Source organism: Podarcis cretensis (assembly GCF_951804945.1).
Source record: "Podarcis cretensis genome assembly, chromosome: 9".
Lineage (NCBI taxonomy): Eukaryota > Metazoa > Chordata > Lepidosauria > Squamata > Lacertidae > Podarcis > Podarcis cretensis.
Window position 1 is genome coordinate 4,364,553 of NC_137178.1, and position 21,189 is coordinate 4,385,741.

At 45.7% G+C, this 21,189-nt stretch overlaps 1 protein-coding gene and 1 long non-coding RNA gene across 4 annotated transcripts in view; both read right to left on the bottom strand.

The window, feature by feature from the left end:
* The window catches only part of LOC307224469, a 251,115-nt gene that overhangs the window by 151,865 nt on the left and 78,061 nt on the right, over positions 1–21,189 (bottom strand). The gene's annotated exons all lie outside the window — the stretch shown is intronic.
* The window catches only part of FBXO41 (F-box protein 41), a 127,401-nt gene that overhangs the window by 13,443 nt on the left and 92,769 nt on the right, over positions 1–21,189 (bottom strand). For all 3 annotated transcript variants that reach the window (XM_079990808.1, XM_079990806.1, XM_079990807.1), the window contains exons 8-10: positions 20,207–20,359; positions 4,726–4,821; positions 1,348–1,466 (exon numbers count right to left, since the gene is read on the bottom strand). In XM_079990808.1, coding sequence (XP_079846934.1) covers positions 1,348–1,466; positions 4,726–4,821; positions 20,207–20,359 — 368 coding nt within the window. The remainder of the gene's footprint in view (positions 1–1,347; positions 1,467–4,725; positions 4,822–20,206; positions 20,360–21,189) is intronic.

The window sequence follows — 21,189 nt, forward strand, 5'->3', positions numbered from 1 at the left end:
TAGTCATGCTGGCCACATGACCCGGAAGCTGTACGCCAGTTGCCTCGGCCAGTAAAGCGAGATGAGTGCCGCAACCCCAGAGTCGGTCATGACTGGACCTAATGGTCAGGGGTCCCTTTACCTTTACCTTTATAGATATAGATAGATGATAGATAGATGGATAGATATAGAAGATAGATAGATGGATATATAGACAGACAGACAGACAGACAGACAGACAGACAGACAGACAGACATACATAAAGGTAAAGGACCCTGGATGGTTAAGTCCAGTCAAAGGTGACTCTGGGGTTGTGGCGCTCATCTCGCTTTCAGGCTGAGGGAGCCAGCGTTTGTCCACAGACAGCTTTCCGGGTCATGTGGCCAGCATGACCAAACCGCTTCTGGTGCAACGGAACACCGTGATGGAAACCAGAGCACACAGAAACGGCATTTACCTTCCCGCTGCAGTGGTACCTATTTATCCACTTGCACTGGTATGCTTTAGAACTGCTAGATTGGCAGGAGCTGGGACAGAGCAACAGGAGCTTACCCTGTCGCAGGGATTCAAACTTCCGACCTTCTGATCGGCAAGCCCAAGAGACTTGGAAGGTAAATGGCGTTTCCGTGCGCTGCTCTGGTTTTGCCAGAAGTGGCTTAGTTATGCTGGCCACATGACCCAGAAAAACTGTCTGTGGACAAACGTCGGCTCCCTCGGCCAGTAAAGTGAGATGAGTGCCGCAACCCCAGAGTCGTTCACAACTGGACTTAACTGTCAGGGGTCCTTTACCTTTACCTAGAATATTTATCAGCCAAAGGCCTGGTTTAAAAAGAATGTTTTCACCTGGTGCCTAAAGATGTATAATTTAGGCACCAGGCGAACTGCCCTGGTTATTGTTGAAGTCCTCATGCAAACACATCTTTTAATGGGTTTTAAAAAATATATTCTGATACATTTTAACACAGGAACAAAACCCAGTCATCGACAGACTTCCCTTGCTCTCAATCCATGGTTCCTTTTATCTTCCACTTCCTCTCGCGTTCTCTTAATTTCCCCAGTCTTTCTCTGCTTCTCCTGTTAACTCTCGTTCTAATTTACACAGCTGAATATATGACCATCCAGCTATGCTAATTGCCCGCTTATAGTAATTTTTCATATAATCAATATATAATATCCAGTCCTCCTCATATCTTTTATCATTTTGGCTTCTTATTCCGGTGGTCATGCCTGAAAGAAAGCAAACACACCCTCTTGGCATCGCCACTGCCATCACATTCCTAGAATGCAAAGCGTTCCTCTGTTCTGCCCCTGGCTTTCTGCCCCCTAGAAGCCCATTTCACAGACGGAGAGCCTGAGGCTAGATTTACCTAAGGAAGCCAATCCTTGCACTCCACAACCTGCTCCGCCGACGCCCAGCGCCCTCAAATGTGGCCAACACCGCCCAATCATCTGCAGGCAGCGGTTACTGAAGCGGGTTGGTTGCTGGCTGGAAGGGAATTTTTTATTTTTTGGAGGGGAAAAAGAAGAAGAAGAAGAAGAAGAAGAAAATGCAGATGAGAAGCTGATCAAAGCATTCCAATTTGCATAATGTCATTAACAGGCACAAATTAGGAGAAGAATGTGTCATCTGCCTTGGCTTATGGGAGTTCTGTGCAGTGAAAATAGATGTAATTTAGCTCCAGTTGTCTCCCAGCCCCCCTGAGTAACAAGCAAAGAGAGGAGGCATTTTTAGAAACTTGTTTTATCGCACGTTGGAGGGAGAGAACTAAAGGCAGGGGATGCAAATTCATATCTCGGATTGTGCTGGATTTTTCCCCTTTGTATAACAATAAAAAATAAATCCCAAACTGGCACCGGTCTTGAGACTCGCTCCTCTCTTTTTGTCACATATCATTCCGTTGCTGCCTCTCCGTTCTTTACCCTCATGGAAGCGCGGAGCTGTAAGGGACCCCAGGGGCCATCTAGTCCAGCCCCCCGCAAAGCCAGGAATCGCAACTAAAACACAATGATGACACCAGGGCAGCTTTGTTCGTCCTAAACCCCATCCAGGAACCACTTCCCATTAAAGATCTTGAAGTAATTTCACAGTGGAGACATCAGCAATAAAAACAACAACAACGCCATGCGTCAAAACCATTCTGTCTGCGCAAGCAGTTAAGGACAGCTTGCATATTAAAAATACATTTCGTATGTAAGGACAATTTCAAGTCCCGTATGGATACAGATCTCCACTTAAAAGGCTTGTTGGGAAAGGAGCGTCTTCGACGGGTGTTTAAAAGGTGATGAGGAGCTTGTCAACACTCCCCCCCCCCAGGGAAACCAATTCTTTGGTGATAAATTGGAACAAACAGCAGTCTACAAAACACCTGATTGCCTTCTGCTCCGATAAAGCACCAAACTTTGGGTTTCCCAGGGGGGAGGTGGCACAGACCCTCCTGCACCCGAGGGAGGGAAATTGGGACACAACCTCGAAAGAGACCACGCCCCCTCTCACTCATGCCCCGCCCCCTCCGGGCTCCCTCCCTCCCTCGCACTTTTGCAGTCTCCAACTCCGACCTCGCCACATCCCCATATGTACTTCTGGAAGCCAGCGCTGCTTCTAGCGGCGATGTGCAGGGACAAGGCAAAGTTTTACTTCCATTAATTTTTTTTGCTCCTGTGTTGTGGTTCCCAGCTCCTGGTAATCAGGGGCATTTCTCGCCTCTGACAGCGGAGATACCAAGTTAATTCTCACCCTTGCAGTGAAATATATCTACAGTGGTACCTCTGGTTGCGAACGGGATCCGTTCCGGAGGCCCGTTCGCAACATGAGCAGAACACAACCCGCGTCTCTGCCATTCGCCGCTTCTGCTCATGATGTCATTTTGCGCGTGCAGCAAAACCCGGAAGTAACCCTTTCTGGTACTTCCAGGTCGCCGTGGGACGCAACCTGAATACGTTCAACCTGAAGCAAACATAACATGAGGTATGACTGTATTTTACTTATTTCTAGAAGGCCTGTGGTCTCCATTGTTGACCCTACATTATGTGTCGGCAAACTGAGGCTCATGGGCCGGATCAGGCCCAATTGCCTTCTGGATCCAGCCCGTAGACGGTCCGGGAATCGCCGCATGGATTGCCAGTGCACATGTTCTTTCCCTCTCCCTCATACGGTAGCGGTGCCTCCTCCCTCCCTCCCTCCTCCTGGCTTCTCCCTGCCCTGCCTAGAGGAGGAAGGGCAAGCTGTGAAGCTTTGTGTATTCAGGAAATATGATGTCCAACACTGAACAGTGATTCCGGATATTTACTACTGTTTCATAGAATTCTTCGTCAGCGTGGTAGGAGGATATAGAATTGCTTCATAAGCTCATCTTATTTGTATGTAAATATGAATGATACATACATATGAATATATGTAAATGAATATATCAAATGCCGTGACTACAGCGTGGTAGAAGGATATAGAACTGCTTCATAAGCCCATCTTATTTCGAATGAATGAATGTAAATGAATATATCAAATGCTGTTACTACAGCAGTGACTACATTATTACATGAGCACTGTTCAACAGCATTTGATATATTACAGTATTTTTACAGTAGTCAATATCCGGAATCACCGTTCAGTGTTGGACATCATATTTGCTGAATACACAAAGCTTCACAGCTTGTCTTTCATCGTACAAAGTCTGGTACCTCGCTTCATTTAAAGATTTTCAGAGTCTTTGAGACTAAAAATTTCATTTTGGACTTCTTATGGTTTGAAGGAATTCTATAAAGATTGTCTGTTGTGTATGTACATGGTCATTGTGTTGCCCAGACATTGCTGACATTCTCTTTGCAACACAGGGGTTGGTTGGTTTTGTTACTTAGAGGAGGAAGGCGGCTGGGCTTTGTGGGAGCCAGCAGCAGCAGCAGCAGCAGCGCTTGAGCGGCCGCCATTTTAAGCAGCCCCTCTCCAGAGCCCTTTTGCGCGCCGCTCATTGTCCTGTCACCACCAGCCCCTGCCGCTCGCAAGATACAAGTAAGCAAGCCACCGGCGGCTCCTGGTGGTCTTGCATCATTTTTGTTCCCAAAATATAGTCCGGCCCCCACAAGGTCTAAGGGACAGTGGAGCTGCCCCCTGCTGAAAAAGTTTGCTGACCCCTGCCCTACCTGTTTCTGTCTGCAAATGGAAAAGCTCTTAGGGGAGGTCGATTCTGAGCTGCAAAATGGTGGGAGGAGAAGGGGCCGCTGCCTGCTCTGCCTGACTTTAGCTTCAAATAAATAAACCACTGAGCTCTGCAACTAAGCATGCCATTGCAAGACCTGAAAACAAATTTCTTTGCCGCATCGAGGGACTCAGCTACGTTAGTGAAGAAACAGCGATTTGAATGCGATATGAACATGCAACACCAGATGGCGCTAGAGAGCAGGAAATTTTAAAACAAGATTTACCATAGAGATTTTTCCCTCCTTTTGTTATAATCTAATTTCTCACTTATTTATAGGGGTTTTTCACCTGTGTCTGGATCCATCCCAGTTGCACTCTGAGAGGTGTTTTTGAAAAGTTTCACATCAGCCACGGTGGTGTGTGTGTGTGTGTGCGAGTCTGACTGCTGCCGCAGTGCTGGGAACCCTCCCTGCACACACGATTTCGTCCATGAAAATTGCCCTGCAGGTGTTGCTATTTCCATGCGTGTGTGTGTGTGTGTGTGCGTGGAGGAAAGAGAGGAAAACACCAGCAAAGGTGCCAGGATATTAAATGCATGCTCTGGCATTCTTACCAAGGGTGCAGTGGCGCCACCTGTAAGGAGATGATGTCTCGACAGCCTGCTCCCAGCGCCCAGATAACCTCATGGCCCACGGGGTCAGTGGAACTCCTGCAACGAAGAAATGGGAAGGGGGAAAGAGGTGAACAAATCCATAGGAGCAGATGAGCATCAAATTGCATCTGATCCACCCTCTCCCACAACTCAGGTGTACTTTAGATTTCTCCAAAATGGCATCCATTGGCAGGTGAATTCTGCAACAAGGCGTTGATGAAAACAGAAGCATAGCCAAACAAAAAAGTACTGGAGAGAGTGGATTGTGTTTCATGCGAATTAGCAGGAGGATGATTTAGATTTAGGATTTAGCAAGGTGAGTGAAAATTATTGATTGATTGATTGATTGATTGGGGTGGAGTTTCTCCATCCCCACTGTTCAGCCCGGAAACTGAGGTCCAGCTCCGAGGACCTTCTGGCAGTTCCATCCCTGTGAGATGTGAGGTTACAGGGAACCAGGCAGAGGGCCTCCTTGGTGGTGGCGCCTGCCAGGTGGAACACCCTCCCATCCGATGTCAAGGAAATAAACATCTATCTGACTTTTAGAAGACATCTGAAGGCAGCCCTGTTTAGGGAAGTTTTTAATGTTTGATGGTTTATTGTGTTTTTAATATTCTGTTGGGAGCCGACCAGAGTGGCTGGGGAAATCCAGCCAGATGGGCGGGGTATAAATAAATAAATATAGTAATGATGATGATGGTGATAATAAACAAACAAACAAACTAGTCTGGAAGGAGCACGAAGTGTCCCCTGCCACAGGTACAGGCAGGTAATGCCATTATTATTATTATTATTATTATTATTATTATTATTATTATTATTATTATACAGCGCCAGTAATGACCATTGCCAGGACATGGAAATCACTGCAATTATTGAGCATGGTGCAATCCCACAGGTAGCATTATTGGGGGAAAACTGACATGGAAATTGAAGGTAGCAAGAAATATTATAACTTTACATAAGCTGGGGCGACTTTATAGATTATACAAACAACGAAGCTACGCTAGAACAGTGCCTACGGTCTACAGCTCAGTTTGGCGAACAGGAAGCAGATATTTTAAATCAGATTTCCCCCCCGCCCCCTTAATACCTCCTGCCTTTGTATAAAACCCTGCAGAGCAGAACTGCCGCTAATATGATATGCATTTTCCTTTGTGGCCAACAGTCCAAGCAACGGATGATGCCACGTATTATTTCACGCTCGTTAAGATTGTGATGCTTTTAGCATTCAAACTTTAACAAAGTTCTGCTGGTGTAGTCAGAGACGACTCTCTGATTGTTGGTTGTTGTTTGATTTTCGATTTTAATTTTCTGTAGCTGTTACGTATGGTTAAAAATTTAATTAAAAAACAAACCCAATTCCATGAAATTCATACACCACTTGATTGTTAAAAAACAACAACACCCGAAGCAGTACAAAAAATGGATCTGGGCCCATACGCCCTCTTTTTCCAGGACATGCGCTCTTTTTCAGGGGTAAAATTTCGGTGCAGGAGGATTTTTTGAATTTATCAAAATGTCAGGGGGGTATGGAAGCAGGCTACTTTTTATGTTATTAGCCAACCAAGTGACAAACATACATATGTATCTGAAGAAGTGTGCATGCACACGAAAGCTCATACCAATAACAAACTTAGTTGGTCTCTAAGGTACTACTGGAAGGAATTTTTTCATTTTGATTAAACATATACATAGTTTTGCATGATGCAGGAAAGGATCAGGTCCTTGTTTTTGTACATTTTGATTTTTTTAAAAAAATCAATTTTTATTAAATTTTCCACTTTAACAATCCAATCAAATCACATTAAATATTCCAAATTATACATATACATATCATATAAGCCATGACTGTGAAAAGCAGTAGAGATATGAGATGATCAGAACCCTCCGAATTTGAAGCATGGGAAGCCCTATTAATTTTTTTTATAATTTGGCAGAATATCTGGATTCTTTTTGTACATTTTGAAGGGATTGTTTTTGTACATTTTGTAGCGTCCGCCTGCTCCCACACCCCTTCCCTCCCGCCCCAGGTGCTGGTAAATGTGTCCTCCTTTTTTGCTCTTCAAAATATGGTAACCCTGACCTAGGGTGAAGGTGCCATTTGGATTTCCGATCTGAAAAACATCTCAGGCTCAAATGGTATTATTACACCAGTGAAATTAGCTGAAATGAATAAGACAAATAATAAATGTTGGAAATGTAAAAAAAAAAGAAGGAACATTTTTGCATATGTGGTGGGAATGTAAGAAAGTAAAGAACTTCTGGGAAATGTTATATAATGAGATGAAAAAGATATTGAGATATAAAAAGGTAAAGGTAAAGGTACCCCTGCCCGTACGGGCCAGTCTTGACAGACTCTGGGGTTGTGCGCCCATCTCACTTAAGAGGCCAGGGGCCAGCGCTGTCCGGAGACACTTCCGGGTCACGTGGCCAGCATGACATCGCTGCTCTGGCGAGCCAGAGTCGCACACAGAAACGCCGTTTACCTTCCCGCTGGTAAGCGGTCCCTATTTATCTACTTGCACCCGGAGGTGCTTTCGAACTGCTAGGTTGGCAGGCGCTGGGACCGAGCAGCGGGAGCGCACCCCGCCGCAGGGATTCGAACTGCCGACCTTTCGATCGGCAAGCCCTAGGCGCTGAGGCTTTAACCCACAGCGCCACCTGCGTCCCTCTTCCCGCTGGTAAGCGGTCCCTATTTATCTATTTGCACCCGGAGGTGCTTTCGAACTGCTAGCTTGGCAGGCGCTGGGACCGAGCAGCGGGAGCGCACCCCGCCGCAGGGATTCGAACCGCCGACCTTTCGATCGGCAAGTCCTAGGCGCTGAGGCTTTAACCCACAGCGCCACCTGCGTCCCTTATATTGAAATATACATTCTTAAAAAAACCAGAAGCATTTTTACTTGGTATTATAGGCCAAGACATTAATAGACAAGATGTTAAATTGTTCTTATATGCAACAACAGCGGCAAGAGTACTGTTAGCCCAGAAATGGAAGCAAGAAGAAATTCCGACGAAAGAAGAATGGCAGACGAAATTACTGGACTATACAGAATTAGATAAAATGACACGAAGCATTCGAAACCTGCGGGACCAGAGATTCACAGAAGATTGGAAGAAGTATACGAATTATTTGAAGAGCAACTGTAATCAACATATTACGCTAGTAGGACTACAATAAGTTTGTAAGGAGAAATATACAAAGTGTTACAAAGTAGAAAAAGATAGAGATATTGGTTATGAGTTTGAAATGTAATAGGGAAAATAAGAAATGCATACTGAGAGATTGGATTGGAAAGATTTCAGACAGGACTGATGGAAGTCAAAAAAATTGAATAAGATGTAAAAGTATGTTTAATTACTGTTGAAAATGGTATGTTATATATATATATATATATATATATATATATATATATATATATATGGGGACGCAGGTGGCGCTGTGGGTTAAAGCCTCAGTGCCTAGGGCTTGCCGATCGAAAGGTCGGCGGTTCGAATCCCTGCGGCGGGGTGCGCACCCGCTGCTCGGTCCCAGCGCCTGCCAACCTAGCAGTTCGAAAGCACCTCCGGGTACAAGTAGATAAATAGGGACCGCTTACCAGCGGGAAGGTAAACGGCGTTTCCGTGTGCGGCTCTGGCTCGCCAGAGCAGCGATGTCACGCTGGCCACGTGACCCGGAAGTGGCTCCGGACAGCGCTGGCCCCTGGCTTCTTAAGTGAGATGGGCGCACAACCCCAGAGTCTGTCAAGACTGGCCCTTAGGGGCAGGGGTACCTTTATATATATATATATATATATATATATATATATATATATATATATATAAAAACATCTCAGGCTCGTCCCTCTTTTGGGTGGAAGGGGCAAAAGGGGAGGCCCGGGCAAGCCCCCAGGGTGAGAATTACCTAGTGGCACCGCTCTGCCTAAAAGGTAAGCTTTGCTGTTTTCTAATTTGTGAATGACCTACTTCTACGCTTCGGTTGAGCCTAAAAATAAGCAGAATCATATTATCTGGAACGCTCATCCATCTCCCAGGAAGCCGCCTGCCAAGGCGCCCCGACCGGCTTGGCTCGCCGTTAATTAAAACACGTGGGCAGGATGCTGAGCTGCCAAGCAGGAGCTGTCCAGGTGGGCCTGATCCTGCCGGGAGGACGGGGATGAACGAGGGAAGAAGGGAAGGAAGGATGTGACGGGAAGGAGAGAGAGAACCTGGAGACAAAGAAATAGCAAAAGCTGCCTTATGCCAGTATACCTGAAGGAGTGTCTCCACCTCCATCGTTCTCCCTGGACACTGAGGTCCAGCTCCAAAGGGCTTCTGGCGGTTCCCTCGCTGCGAGAAGCCAAGTTACAGGGAACCAGGCAGAGGGCCTTCTCGGTGGTGGCACCTGCCCTGTGGAATGCCCTCCCATCAGATGTCAAAGAGAAAAACAACTACCAAATTTTTAGAAGACATCTGAAGGCAGCCCTGTTTAGGGAAGCTTTTAATGTTTAATAGGTTATTGTATTTTAGTGTTCTGTTGGAAGCCGCCCAGAGTGGCTGGGGAAACCCAGCCAGATGGGTGGGGTATAAACAATAAATTATTATTATTATAATGGCCCCTCCAGCCCAGGGTCCTGCTCTCATAACGGCCAACCAGATGCCTCAATGGGGATCCCACAAGCAGGATTCAAACACAGGAGCCATCTCTCCTCTTGTGGTTTCCAGGAACTGGGATTCAGAAACCTCCGACGGTGAAGGGCAGAGCGTAACCATAATACCAACAGCCATCAACACCCCTCTCCTCCATGCAGGGGCTTTGTGGGTGCCAGCAGCAGCAGCGCTCGAGCGGCCACCATTTTAAGCAGCACCTCTCCGGAACCCTTTCACACGCCGCTCCTCGTCCCGCCGCCACCAGCCCCTGCTGCTCGCAAGACACAGGTAAGCCCTACCAGTGGCGTAGCGTGGGTTGTCAGCACCCGGGGCAAGGCAAGTAATTTGCGCCCCCTAACCCGTGGATTTGCTCCCCCTAACCCTAACCCCCAGATGTTGCGCCCGGTGCGGCCAGCCCCCCCTGCACCCCCCACGGGTTTGCCACTGAGCCCTACATCACGGGTTTGCAAACTAAGGCCCACGGGCCGGATCAGGCTCATTTGCCTTCTGGATCCAGCCTGCGGAAGGTCCAGGAATCGCTGTGTGGATCGCCAGTGCGCACGTTCTTTCCCTCTCCCTCCCACGGTGGTGACGCGCCGCCTCCCTCCCTCCCTCCCTCCCTCCTCCTGGCTTATCCTCGACCTGCCTAGAGGAGGAAGGGGGCTGGGCCTTCTTCGTGCCAGCAGCAGCAGTGCTTGAGCGTCCACCATTTTAAGCAGCCCCTCTCCGGAGCACTTTTGCACGCCGCTCCTCGTCCTGCCACCACCAGCCCCTGCCTCTCGCAAGACACAGATAAGCAGCCACCGGGGTTCGTGGTGCCCTTGCATCATTTTTGTTCCCAAAATATAGTCCAGCCCCCCACAAGGTCTGAGGGACAGTGGAGCGGCCCCCTGCTGAAAAAGTTTGCCATCCCCTGCCCTGCATGGTTCGGTCTGCGAATGGAAAAGCTCTTAGGGGAGGGAGATTCTGAGCCGCAAAATGGTGGGAGGAGAAGGGGCTGCTGCCTGCTCGGCCTGACTTTAGCTTAAAATAAATAAACTACAGGGCCCTGCAACTAAGCACGCCATTGCGAGACCTGAAAATAAATTTCTTCGCCGCATCGAGGGACTCAGCTATGTTAGTGAAGAAACAGCGATTTGAATGTGCTATAAACATGCAACACCAGATGGCACCAGAGAGCAAGAAATTTTAAAACACAATTTTCCATAGAGATTCCCCCCTTTTGTTATAATTTAATTTCTGACTTATTTATAGTGGTTTTCCCCCTGTGGCTAGATCCATCCCATCCTCTCCTCCATGCATTTGTCCGATCCCCTTTTAAATGCATCCAAGCTGGTCGCTATCACAGCTTCCTGTGGGAGGGAGTTATTACTTTCCTTTTTCTGACCTTAATCCTCCAAGCAGTTGCCTCTGCTGGATGTTCATTGTCTAATAATAATAATAATAATAATAATAATAATAATAATAATAATATATTCTTTATACCCCGCCCATCTGGCTGGGTTTCCCCAGCCACTCTGGGCGGCTTCCAACAAAACACTAAAATACAGTAACCTATTAAACATTAAAAGCTTCCCTAAACAGGGCTGCCTTCAGATGTCTTCTAAAAGTTTGGTAGTTATTTTTCTCTTTGACATCTGGTGGGAGGGTGTTCCACAGGGCGGGCACCACTACTGAGAAGACCCTCTGCCTGATTCCCTGTAACTTGGCTTCTCGCAACGAGGGAACCGCCAGAAGGCCCTCGGAGCTGGACCTCAGTATCTGGGCAGAACGAGAGAGAGGGAAACGTTTTTCTATCTGCTTTCTTATTATCCTGCCAGCTCGTATGCGTGCCTTTTCTCTAAGCTAGACTGAGTAGCCTCCTATGGGCTGAGAAGCAGCAGTCTTGGGAGGTGGACTGGGGGCTGCCTAGAAGGAAAAGTCACAGCAAAAGCTGCTGTTCCTGGAGCAATAAAGTGGATGGCAAGAATTGACCGCTGATGGTTTTGCAGGATGCATTGCCAGCAGCGAAAGGCAGATCGGGTTCAACAGCACTGTCTCAGCTGGGAAAGATATGCATGGAATAGCAGGCAGAGCAAATGTCAGGCGAGCACTTTTTCTGTGCCTGTGCAATCTGCCGCAGGAAATCATCCAAATGAAGGATGCATGCCTATCACTGTATGCCTATCGTCTGCATGCCTATCACTGTATGAGTCCACCTGCCTCAAATTTCTTTCATGACTAAAGTCTAGCATCTTTTCAAAGCGAATTTGTTTCACTGCTTCCCCTGCCCCATTCACAAGAGACTTGTTGCTGATTGTGCCTGCTGGTCCAACCCCCCTGCGATGTAGGTATCACAACGCTCCATCCAATTTGAACCCGGACCCCGCTTAGCTTTGCAAAATGTGGCAGCAGTTTTATTAGGCAGGAAACTCAGCCAAGTCTGTGAAGAGCCAATAAAGGGTTAACTCCAGCTTTGAACAGTGTGATCTGCTGACAGGCATACGCCTTGTGAGCTCTCGATCTTTTAGTTTGGTGGCTCCTAAACTTTGGAACTCCCCGCCAATTGAGACCAGACAGGCCCCTTCACTGTACCCGTTTGTATGCAATCCTGCCAGACTGTATAATAAATATTTATTATATTTATACATGTATGGACCTTATGCATGAACGGAATATAGAATGAACTGATCCACTGGGTCTTCTGCTTTTTCCGTTGAACTTTATGAGACGTCCGTTGAAATCTACAATTTGATACAATGAATAGTATACCTTATTTATTCAAAAGCACAGCTGATTACGTCTTATGTGTTTATTGAGTATGTTTCAGGTAATCATTGGTTTGTTGTTGTTCTGCTATTGATCCTGCCAGACTGAGCAGGATTTAACCCCATTCATTAGCTGCTGGAAACAGGGATGCACAACCGACACAGGATTTAACCCCCCCCCAGCAGCCTTCAGATGACGCCAGCTGGTGGGTGGCTGGCTGGGTGAAATGGGCACTGCTCAGCCACACAGCAGATAGTTAACTCTATGTACCTCCCACTAAGGGACTGTGCTCATGCAGCCAGAGACTATGCCTGTATGAGAGCTCCCTTTGCTCTTTTTTTTTCCCCAATAGATTTTTATTGAGATTTTAAAGGTTACAAAAAGAAAAAATAAAGAACATATTTAAACAGAAAAAAACAAAGGGGAAAAAACAGAAAAAAAGATGCAGATAATTTTTTTAAAAAATCAATCCTTTACATAACTTTCTTTCCTTTGCTTATTTCCTTGACCTCCTCACACCTCCCTTTTTTGTATTCTAATTCAATTAGATATTTCAGCAAATCCTTTCCATCTTTATTTCTATCCTAATGATTTATCTTAATATACTATAATTTAACGTTCTGTTCTTTCACCAATTAACAATCCATTTTTACTTAATCCTTTATATCATTTCTGCTAAAACCACATTACTTCATTCCAACATCCTTCTAGCATTCCTTAATTTTACAATGTTTCTGTAGATAAACTTTAAATTTCTTCCAATCTTCTTCCACCAGTACGTGAAATGTACTCAATAAAATGGTCAAAGGCCTGGAAACTATGCCTTATGAGGAACGGCTAAGGGAGCTGGGCATGTTTAGCCTGGAGAAGAGGAGGCTAAGGGGTGATATGATAGCCATGTTCAAATATATAAAAGGATGTCACATAGAGAAGGGAGAAAGGTTGTTTTCTGCTGCTTCAGAGAAGCGGACACGGAGCAATGGATCCAAACTACAAGAAAGAAGATTCCACCTAAACATTAGGAAGAACTTCCTGACAGTAAGAGCTGTTCGACAGTGGAATTTGCTGCCAAGGAGTGTGGTGGAGTCTCCTTCTTTGGAGGTCTTTAAGCAGAGGCTTGACAACCATATGTCAGGAGTGCTCTGATAGTGTTTCATGCTTGGCAGGGGGTTGGACTCGATGGCCCTTGTGGTCTCTTCCAACTCTATGATTCTATGATTCTATGATTCTCCTTGGTCTCGGATTCTGCCAGTCATTTCCGCCAGTTCCATATAGTCCATCACCTTCATCTGCCATTCTTCCCGGGTGGGTAAATCTTGTGTCTTCCAGTACTTTGCAATAAGTATTCTTGCTGCTGTTGTGGCATACATAAAGAAAGTTCTATCCTTCTTTGACACCAATTGGCTGACCATGCCCAGGAGAAAGGCCTCTGGTTTCTTCTGAAAGGTATATTTAAATACCTTTTTCATTTCATTATAAATCATCTCCCAGAAAGTCTTAATCCTTGGGCACGTCCACCAGAGGTGAAAGAATGTTCCTTCGGTCTCTTTACATTTCCAACATTTATTTTCGGGCAAATGGTAAATTTTTGCAAGCTTGACTGTACCACCTGTAGATCATTTTCATTATATTCTCTCTTAAGGCATTACATGCCGTAAACTTCATACCTGTGGTCCATAACTGTTCCCAGTCAGCCATCATAATGTTATGTCGGGAGCTCCCTTTGCTCATCCCTTTTCAGACCGCCGCTGGTTCTGGGAGACAGTGGTGCAGGAGAGGCTGGGGAGAGACCCAGCCCTTCACTTTCCCAGCCTGCCTCTTCCTCTTCTTCCAACACATCCTGCACTCCCCTCTCCAGCTCTGAACCTCCAAGGAAGGAGAGTCCACCACTTCTACTGTCAAACAGCTCTTTCAGACAGAAAGTCTTTCCATACGTCTAGTCGGAATCTCCTTTCTTGTAACTTGACGCCACTGGTTCGAGTCCTGCCCTCCAGGACAGGGGAAAGCAAGCTTGTTCCCTCTTCCATGTGACTGCCCCAGAGATGTTTGAAGATCCTATCTCCTCTCAGTCTCTTCTTCTCCAGGCGGAACACACCCAGGTCCATCATACTGTTTTGGGGGGACAAGAGGCGGGCGGGTGTGGAGGACTCCCTGATCCTGAATGGGGTAACTGTGCCCCTGAAGGACCAGGTGCACAGCCTGGGAGTCATTCTGGACCCACAGCTGTCCATGGAGGCGCAGGTCCATTCTGTGTCCAGGGCAGCTGTCTGCCAGCTCCATCTGGCACGCAGGATGAGACCCTCCCTGCCCGCAGACTGTCTTGCCAGAGTGGTGCATGCTCTGGTTATCTCTCGCTTGGACTACTGCAATGCGCTATATGTGGGGCTACCTTTGAAGGTGAACCAGAAACTGCAATTAATCCAGAATGCAGCAGCTAGATTGGTGCCTGGGAGCGGCCGCCGAGACCACATAACACCGGTCCTACATCGGCTCCCAGTGCGTTTCCGAGCACAATTCAAAGTGTTGGTGCTGACCTTGAAAGCCCTAAACAGCCTCGGCCCAGTATACCTGAAGGAACGTCTCCACCCCCATCGTTCTGAGGCTGTTTAGGGCTTAAAAGGTCAACACCAACACTTTGAATTGTGCTCAGAAATGTACTGGGAGCCAGTGTAGAGAACCCACTTAAGGACTTTATGCGGGCTCCGGAATACCCCATAAGGGAAAGGGAGCAGTTTTTCTTATAAAAGTGGGAACGCTGTGACCTTATGCTCACCGAGAGATGCTCAGAGATGCTCAGGCTCTCAGAGAGAGCCCACCCCAGCTGTTTTTTTTGCAAAGAGCCACCCATAGCTCCTCTGCGCATCCCAGATGTGTTCTCCACGCCAGCTCAGCCTCCTAATCTAAGACTATCTCACCAGCCCATTCAAGCTGGGCTAATTGCACGGTTTCTCCCAGACGTCCTGACACGGGGACAGTTGCGCATTCCCCCGCCGGCATGCTAAGCCACTTCGCCATGGCAGTCTTGCCAAGGATGAAGCCCAGCCGTGCTGTGCTGTAAACAAAATCTGCCCTTATTCCCTTATGGGGGACACAAGACCTCTTATAGAGTCCTTACGTGGGTTCCCTATTGGTAGGAGAAAATAACAGAGACCAACCAGAGAATATTGAGAAGCAAAGCAGCTCATAAGCCTGATCTTTACTGAACTGTTGCAACAGGGTGCTCCCCTCACCTGCAGGAAAGGAGGAGGAACCCAGAACAATGGCGCGCAAGACCTTATATAGACATTTTAAATTCCCTGCCCTGGAGCTCAACACCACCCCTCCATACATCATACATACACCACAGAAGGGGTGTAACCCAAGACCACCCCCCACAAACACCACACCTACAGAAAAGGTGGTCTACAACAGAAATTTGAGTGTTGTTGTTTTTCTTGTCTGCCAGGTATTCTGATAATGCCTTATCCGATTGCCTTTCCTGGTAGTCTGCCCATTCCTTTTGAAATGGTGATTACTTAATTCCTGTGACAATGGGTAGGTTCCCTCACCCCCTCCCTCCTTGCAGAGAAACATTTGGTCAGCTTGGGAGTCAAAATGGTTTCAGGACGGTCTTCCTGCACTACTCCAGACATTGGTACATTTATGAACATTTATTATATATATGACCTTAAAATTCTATTACAGATGCTCGCCTGTCACACCCCCAGGCCTGAAGCAAAGAAAAGGTTCCTTATTATTTCACACCTCCGCTGTCTTTTCACTGCTCTTGGGCGGTCTGTGATGTTCTCAGGGGGTCTTAGCTGTCAGCCTGGGATGGAGGGCAAAGGCCTCCTTCTCCCCAATCTCCTGGCGCACAGGGGAATATGGATTCGTTTCCAAATGAATGAACAATTGGAGCAAAGGGAGTCCTTTCCGTTCAGTTTTCGTTCATAGGGACACAGGAAGGTGCTTTATTCAGAATCAGGATACGCCAAGTTTTTCCCCAGCCCTGTCTGGAGATGGGGAGTTCAAACAGCAACAGTTTGATGACTTATGTCCTTAGAAAAGGTCAGCAAAATTGGCCACCACCTCCCCCCTTCCATTCATTCTATTTCCTATTTTAAAAATTATTTATTCCTTAAGGGGAAGAAATGGAGGCAGTGAGAGATTTTACTTTCTTCGGCTCCATGATCACTGCAGATGGTGACAGCAGTCACAAAATTAAAAGATGCCTGCTTCGTGGGAGAAAGGCGATGACAAACCTAGACAGCATCTTAAAAAGAGATATCACCTTGCCGACAAAGGTCCGTATAGTTAAAGCCGTGGTTTTCCCAGTAGTGTTGTATGGAAGTAAGAACTGGAGCATAAAGAAGGCTGATCACTGAAGAATGGATGCTTTTGAATTACAGTGGTGCCTCGCAAGATGAAATTAATCCGTTCCGTGAGGCTCTTCGTCTAGTGGTTTTTTCGTCTTGCGAAGCAAGCCCATTGACAGCTTAGCGGATTAGCGCTATTAGCGGTTTAGTGGCTTTTAGCGATCAGCTGAGAAGCGGCTTAGCAGCTTAGGAAAAGGGCGGAAAAAGCGGAAAAAACCCGCGGGAACTCGCAAGATTTTTTCATCTTGCGAAGCAACCCCATAGGGAAATTTGTTTAGCGAAGCGCCTCCAAAACGGAAAACCCTTTCGTCTAGCGGGTTTTCCGAATTGCGAGGCGTTCGTCTTGCGGGGCACCACTGTATGGTGCTGGAGGAGACTCTTGAGAGTCCCATGGACTGCAAGAAGATCATACCAATCCATTCTGAAGGAAACCAGCCCTGAGTGCTCACTGGAAGGACAGATCCTGAAGCAGAGGCTCCAAGACTTTGGCCACCTCAGGAGAAGAGAAGACTCCCTGGAAAAGACCCTGATGTTGGGAAAGATGGAGGGCACAAGGAGAAGGGGACGACAGAGGACGAGATGGTTGGATAGTGTTCTCGAAGCTACCAGCATGAGTTTGACCAAACTGTGGGAGGCAGTGGAAGACAGGAGTGCCTGGCGTGCTCTGGTCCAGGGGGTCATGAAGAGTCGGACACGACTAAACGACTAAACAAACAAACAAACAAACAAACAAACAAACAAAAAAACAAAACCTCTGCTCCCTTTCACCCACCAAACCTCACAGCTGCATCTCCCTCCCTGAACCAGAAAAGCAATCATTTCTCCCAAAACAACAGCTCAGCCAGACACACAGAAGATCAGCTGGCAAAGCACACACGCCCTTCTCTCGATGCCAGAAAAACACTCCGTGCCTCTCCAGATGCTACTACAGGGCAGGACTATTTTTAAAAAATTATATCTAAAAAGTTGCGACCCCCTAGCCATACTAGGTTTTTCTTTCCAACTGTGTTTTTCCTCCATTTGCAGCACAGAATTCTGTGGCCAGGCGACAGCTTCTGATGCCAAGACAGGGAAGAAAAAGAAGAACTCTACAGCTTGCATAAATTACAGTAATTAAGTAATTTTGCATATGCCGATTGACGGGCTAGCCTGATCGCTGGCTGCAGGCCTCCCACCCAGCTTGCATAAACGGCGGTAATTAAGTGGCTTTGCATATATGCCGACTGACAGCGGAAAAAAAATCTTTGGCTGAAGACCTCCCACTCAGGAAGGTCTTTGAGAATCTTATATGCAACGGCCGCAGCTCGGACTTTGGTGGCAAAGGGGTGGAAGGAACAAGAAGCCCCGACAATAACAAACTGGCATTACAAGCTACAGGAATTTGCTAAAATGGCGCAGTTAACAAACACCCTGAGAGGCAATTCCAAACAAAAATTTATGGAAAAGTGGGATAGATATAAAACATATGATCAAAAATACAGCAAAGGTTCGTTATCTATGATAGCATTTGATTGACGTTGGAGTGAGATTGAGTTTAGAAATAAGACTAAGAGCACATATTGATATAGGAATGTATTAGATAATATGTAAAGAAATATACAATAATAAGAGTGCATTCATTTGTAAAAAAGGAATATACAACGGGAAAGACAGGAAGTCTAGTGTGTTGGTATGTATATGATTTTGGGGGGGATTTGTTTTAGTTTTTTTCTCTTTGTTCTTTTTTTTGGTTTCATTTTCTTTCTAGGTATATAAAATTTGTATATAATTTATGTATACATGTTGGAAATTATATTATAGTGAGGCAAGGAAAGAAGGGCTACCCTTATGCTATTCATAAAATCAGTTATCAGTAATCAATATATTCATATATGCTCACACATAATCAGGGCTTACAGTATTTTTATAATCCATTTTGAATCAAAGGGAAGCTTTTGCCTTAGCTAACTGCAAACTGCTTGGAACAGCAACTTTAGAACCGACCTTTCCTCTAGAAAGCATCCCTGTACCCTGAACAAAGGGGAAGACATGAATCAGAGACAGTGGTACAAAACATCCCCTCAAATGCAGGCTAAAATAATCCACAGAACAGGAAGGGCCAAACCACAAAAACTCCAAAACTCCCTGTTCTGTCAGAACTAGGGAAAAGGCTAGATTGTGCATCATTGTGCATCATTTGTGCAGACAACGGAAAGCAGAAGTTGGGAGTAGAACTCTGCGCTTGACCAGGAGCCGTAAGCATGGCAAGAAGCACGCTAACTGGCTAATTTTCGCTGGCATTCGTGACTGTCTCATGATTGTCTCATGATCTGTGATTTGCTGTGATTTGCTCAGGTATAAAGACCTCAGGATTTCTGTCTCTCGGGGTCCCAGTCCTTTTGGAAAAGATTCCAACTGGGTCCTTATTGCTCAGCAATAAAACCTCACCTTCTCTTTCTCCAAAAAGCTGTGTCTGCCTGATCCTTGTTCACTCTAAGTGGGTACCTACTTTACTTTCACATGCTACAATAGTAAGTGCTGTAATTTAATATGACAACGTTTACCGATGTAATATAAAGAATGTTAACAAATAAATAAAATGCAAATTAAAAAAAAGAGAGACTCTGCCTAAGGTCCAGTTTTGCCAGTGGAAAACAAGGTTAGGCTCTGCTTCTTATTTATTTTATCTGATTTTTTCTGTTTCTTTCTGTTTCTCCCCCTCCTCATTTCATCCCCACAACAGGCCTGTGAGGTAGGTTAGGCTGAGAGGCGGTGACTGGCCTAACGTTACACCCAGAGAGCTTCATTCCTGGCCGAGCCGGGACTTGAACCCTGCTCTCTCCCAGGTCCTAGTCTGGCGCTCTAACCACTGCACCACACTACCACATTTCCAAATTGGTTGAGAACCACATTTTGTCTCGAACTCGCCAAAATGACAGAATTAATAAGAAACCACTCAGGCGATAAGGTTAAAAAAAGAATGGGATTTCAAAAATTACCTGACAAAATTCCTGTTCCAATAACAACACTCGGTTGTGCCTAGATTAATTCCACAGAAATAAGGGAATTTTCTTTTTCAACGGTTGAATACAGATAATTTAAATGTAAGAGAAATGTTGAAGCCGCATAGAGATAGGGGGAAGTCGACAAACATATAAGGGACTCAAACCAGTATAGTGAAACGGAAAGAAAGTGACTGTAAAGAATGAAAACGAAAAGGAGAAATATGAAGGTACAGTGTTACCTCGGGTTAAGTACTTAATTCGTTCCGGAGGTCCATTCTTAACCTGAAACTGTTCTTAACCTGAAGCACCACTTTAGCTAATGGGGCCTCCCACTGCCGCCGTGCCGCCGCCGCACGATTTCTGTTCTCATCCTGAAGCAAAGTTCTTAACCTGAGGTAATATTTCTGGGTTAGCGGAGTCTGTAACCTGAAGTGTATGTAACCCGAGGTACCACTGTAATTTCTTTCTAGCAATTTTGTGTATAGATTATTCAAATCATGGTTTGTACTCCTTGAATAATTTTGTGTATTTGACAAATATCTTTTCTTTCTTTCTTTCTTTCTTTCTTTCTTTCTTTCTTTCTTTCTTTCTTTTTCTGTTATGTATTGTTTTTTTCTTTTCGGTATGTGTAAATTTTAAAAAATGCAATTATTATTATTATTATTATTATTATTATTATTATTATCATCATCATTTTTAAAAGAGAGTTGCATTTTGCCCGCCTACCGGTAGGTGACGGCTTGGAGCGCTCGACAGTAGCAGCTGGCCAGCCAGAGGGAGCGATCTGTCAAGATGTTGGGGCAGTGCGAAATCCGGAGAATCAAGAGGTTGCTTCCGGTGGCCTTCAACAGCGACTCCAGGCCAGCTTCGAGGCAGCCCCTGCGAAGGAAAGGTCCAGATCATCAGAATTGTAGAGTTGGAAGGGACCACAAGGGTCATCTAGACCAACCCCCTTTAATACATGACTCCTTTGCCCAGTGTGGGGCTCGAACCCACAACCCTGAGATAAAGAGTCTTGTGCTCTACCATTGAGTTGTCCAAATGGCGAAGGGGAAGAAGGCAGCCGGGGCAGATCTTTGCACCACAAAACCCAGGGCAGTTTTATACGTCTTTAACTGCCATGGCTTCCTTCAGTAAGTAACCAAACCAACCCGCTGCGTTGCAAAGAGAATGCCAACAATGTCTAGGCAACACAATGGCCATGTACATACGCAATAAACCATCTTTTATAGAATTCCTTCAGACCCTAACAAGTCCCAAATGAAATCTTTAGACTCAAAGTCTCTGAAAATCTTTAAATGAAGTGAGGCACCAGACTGTACGATGAAAGACAAGCTGTGAAGCTTTGTGTATTCAGCAAATATGATGTCCAACACTGAACGGTGATTCCGGATATTGACTACTGTTTTGTAGAATTCTTTGTCGGCGTGGTGGGAGGATATGGAATTGCTTCATAAGCCCATCTTATTTTGAATGAATGTATGTAAATGAATATATCAAATGCTGTGGAACCGTGCTCATGTAATAATAATTGATATTTTCATTTACATACATTCATTCAAAATAAGATGAGTCTTTCATCGTACAAAGTCTGGTACCTCACTTCATTTAAAGATTTTCAGAGACTTTGAGACTATAGATTTCATTTTGGACTTTGTTAGGGTCTGAAGGAATTCTATAAAACATTGTTTATTGCATATGTACATGGC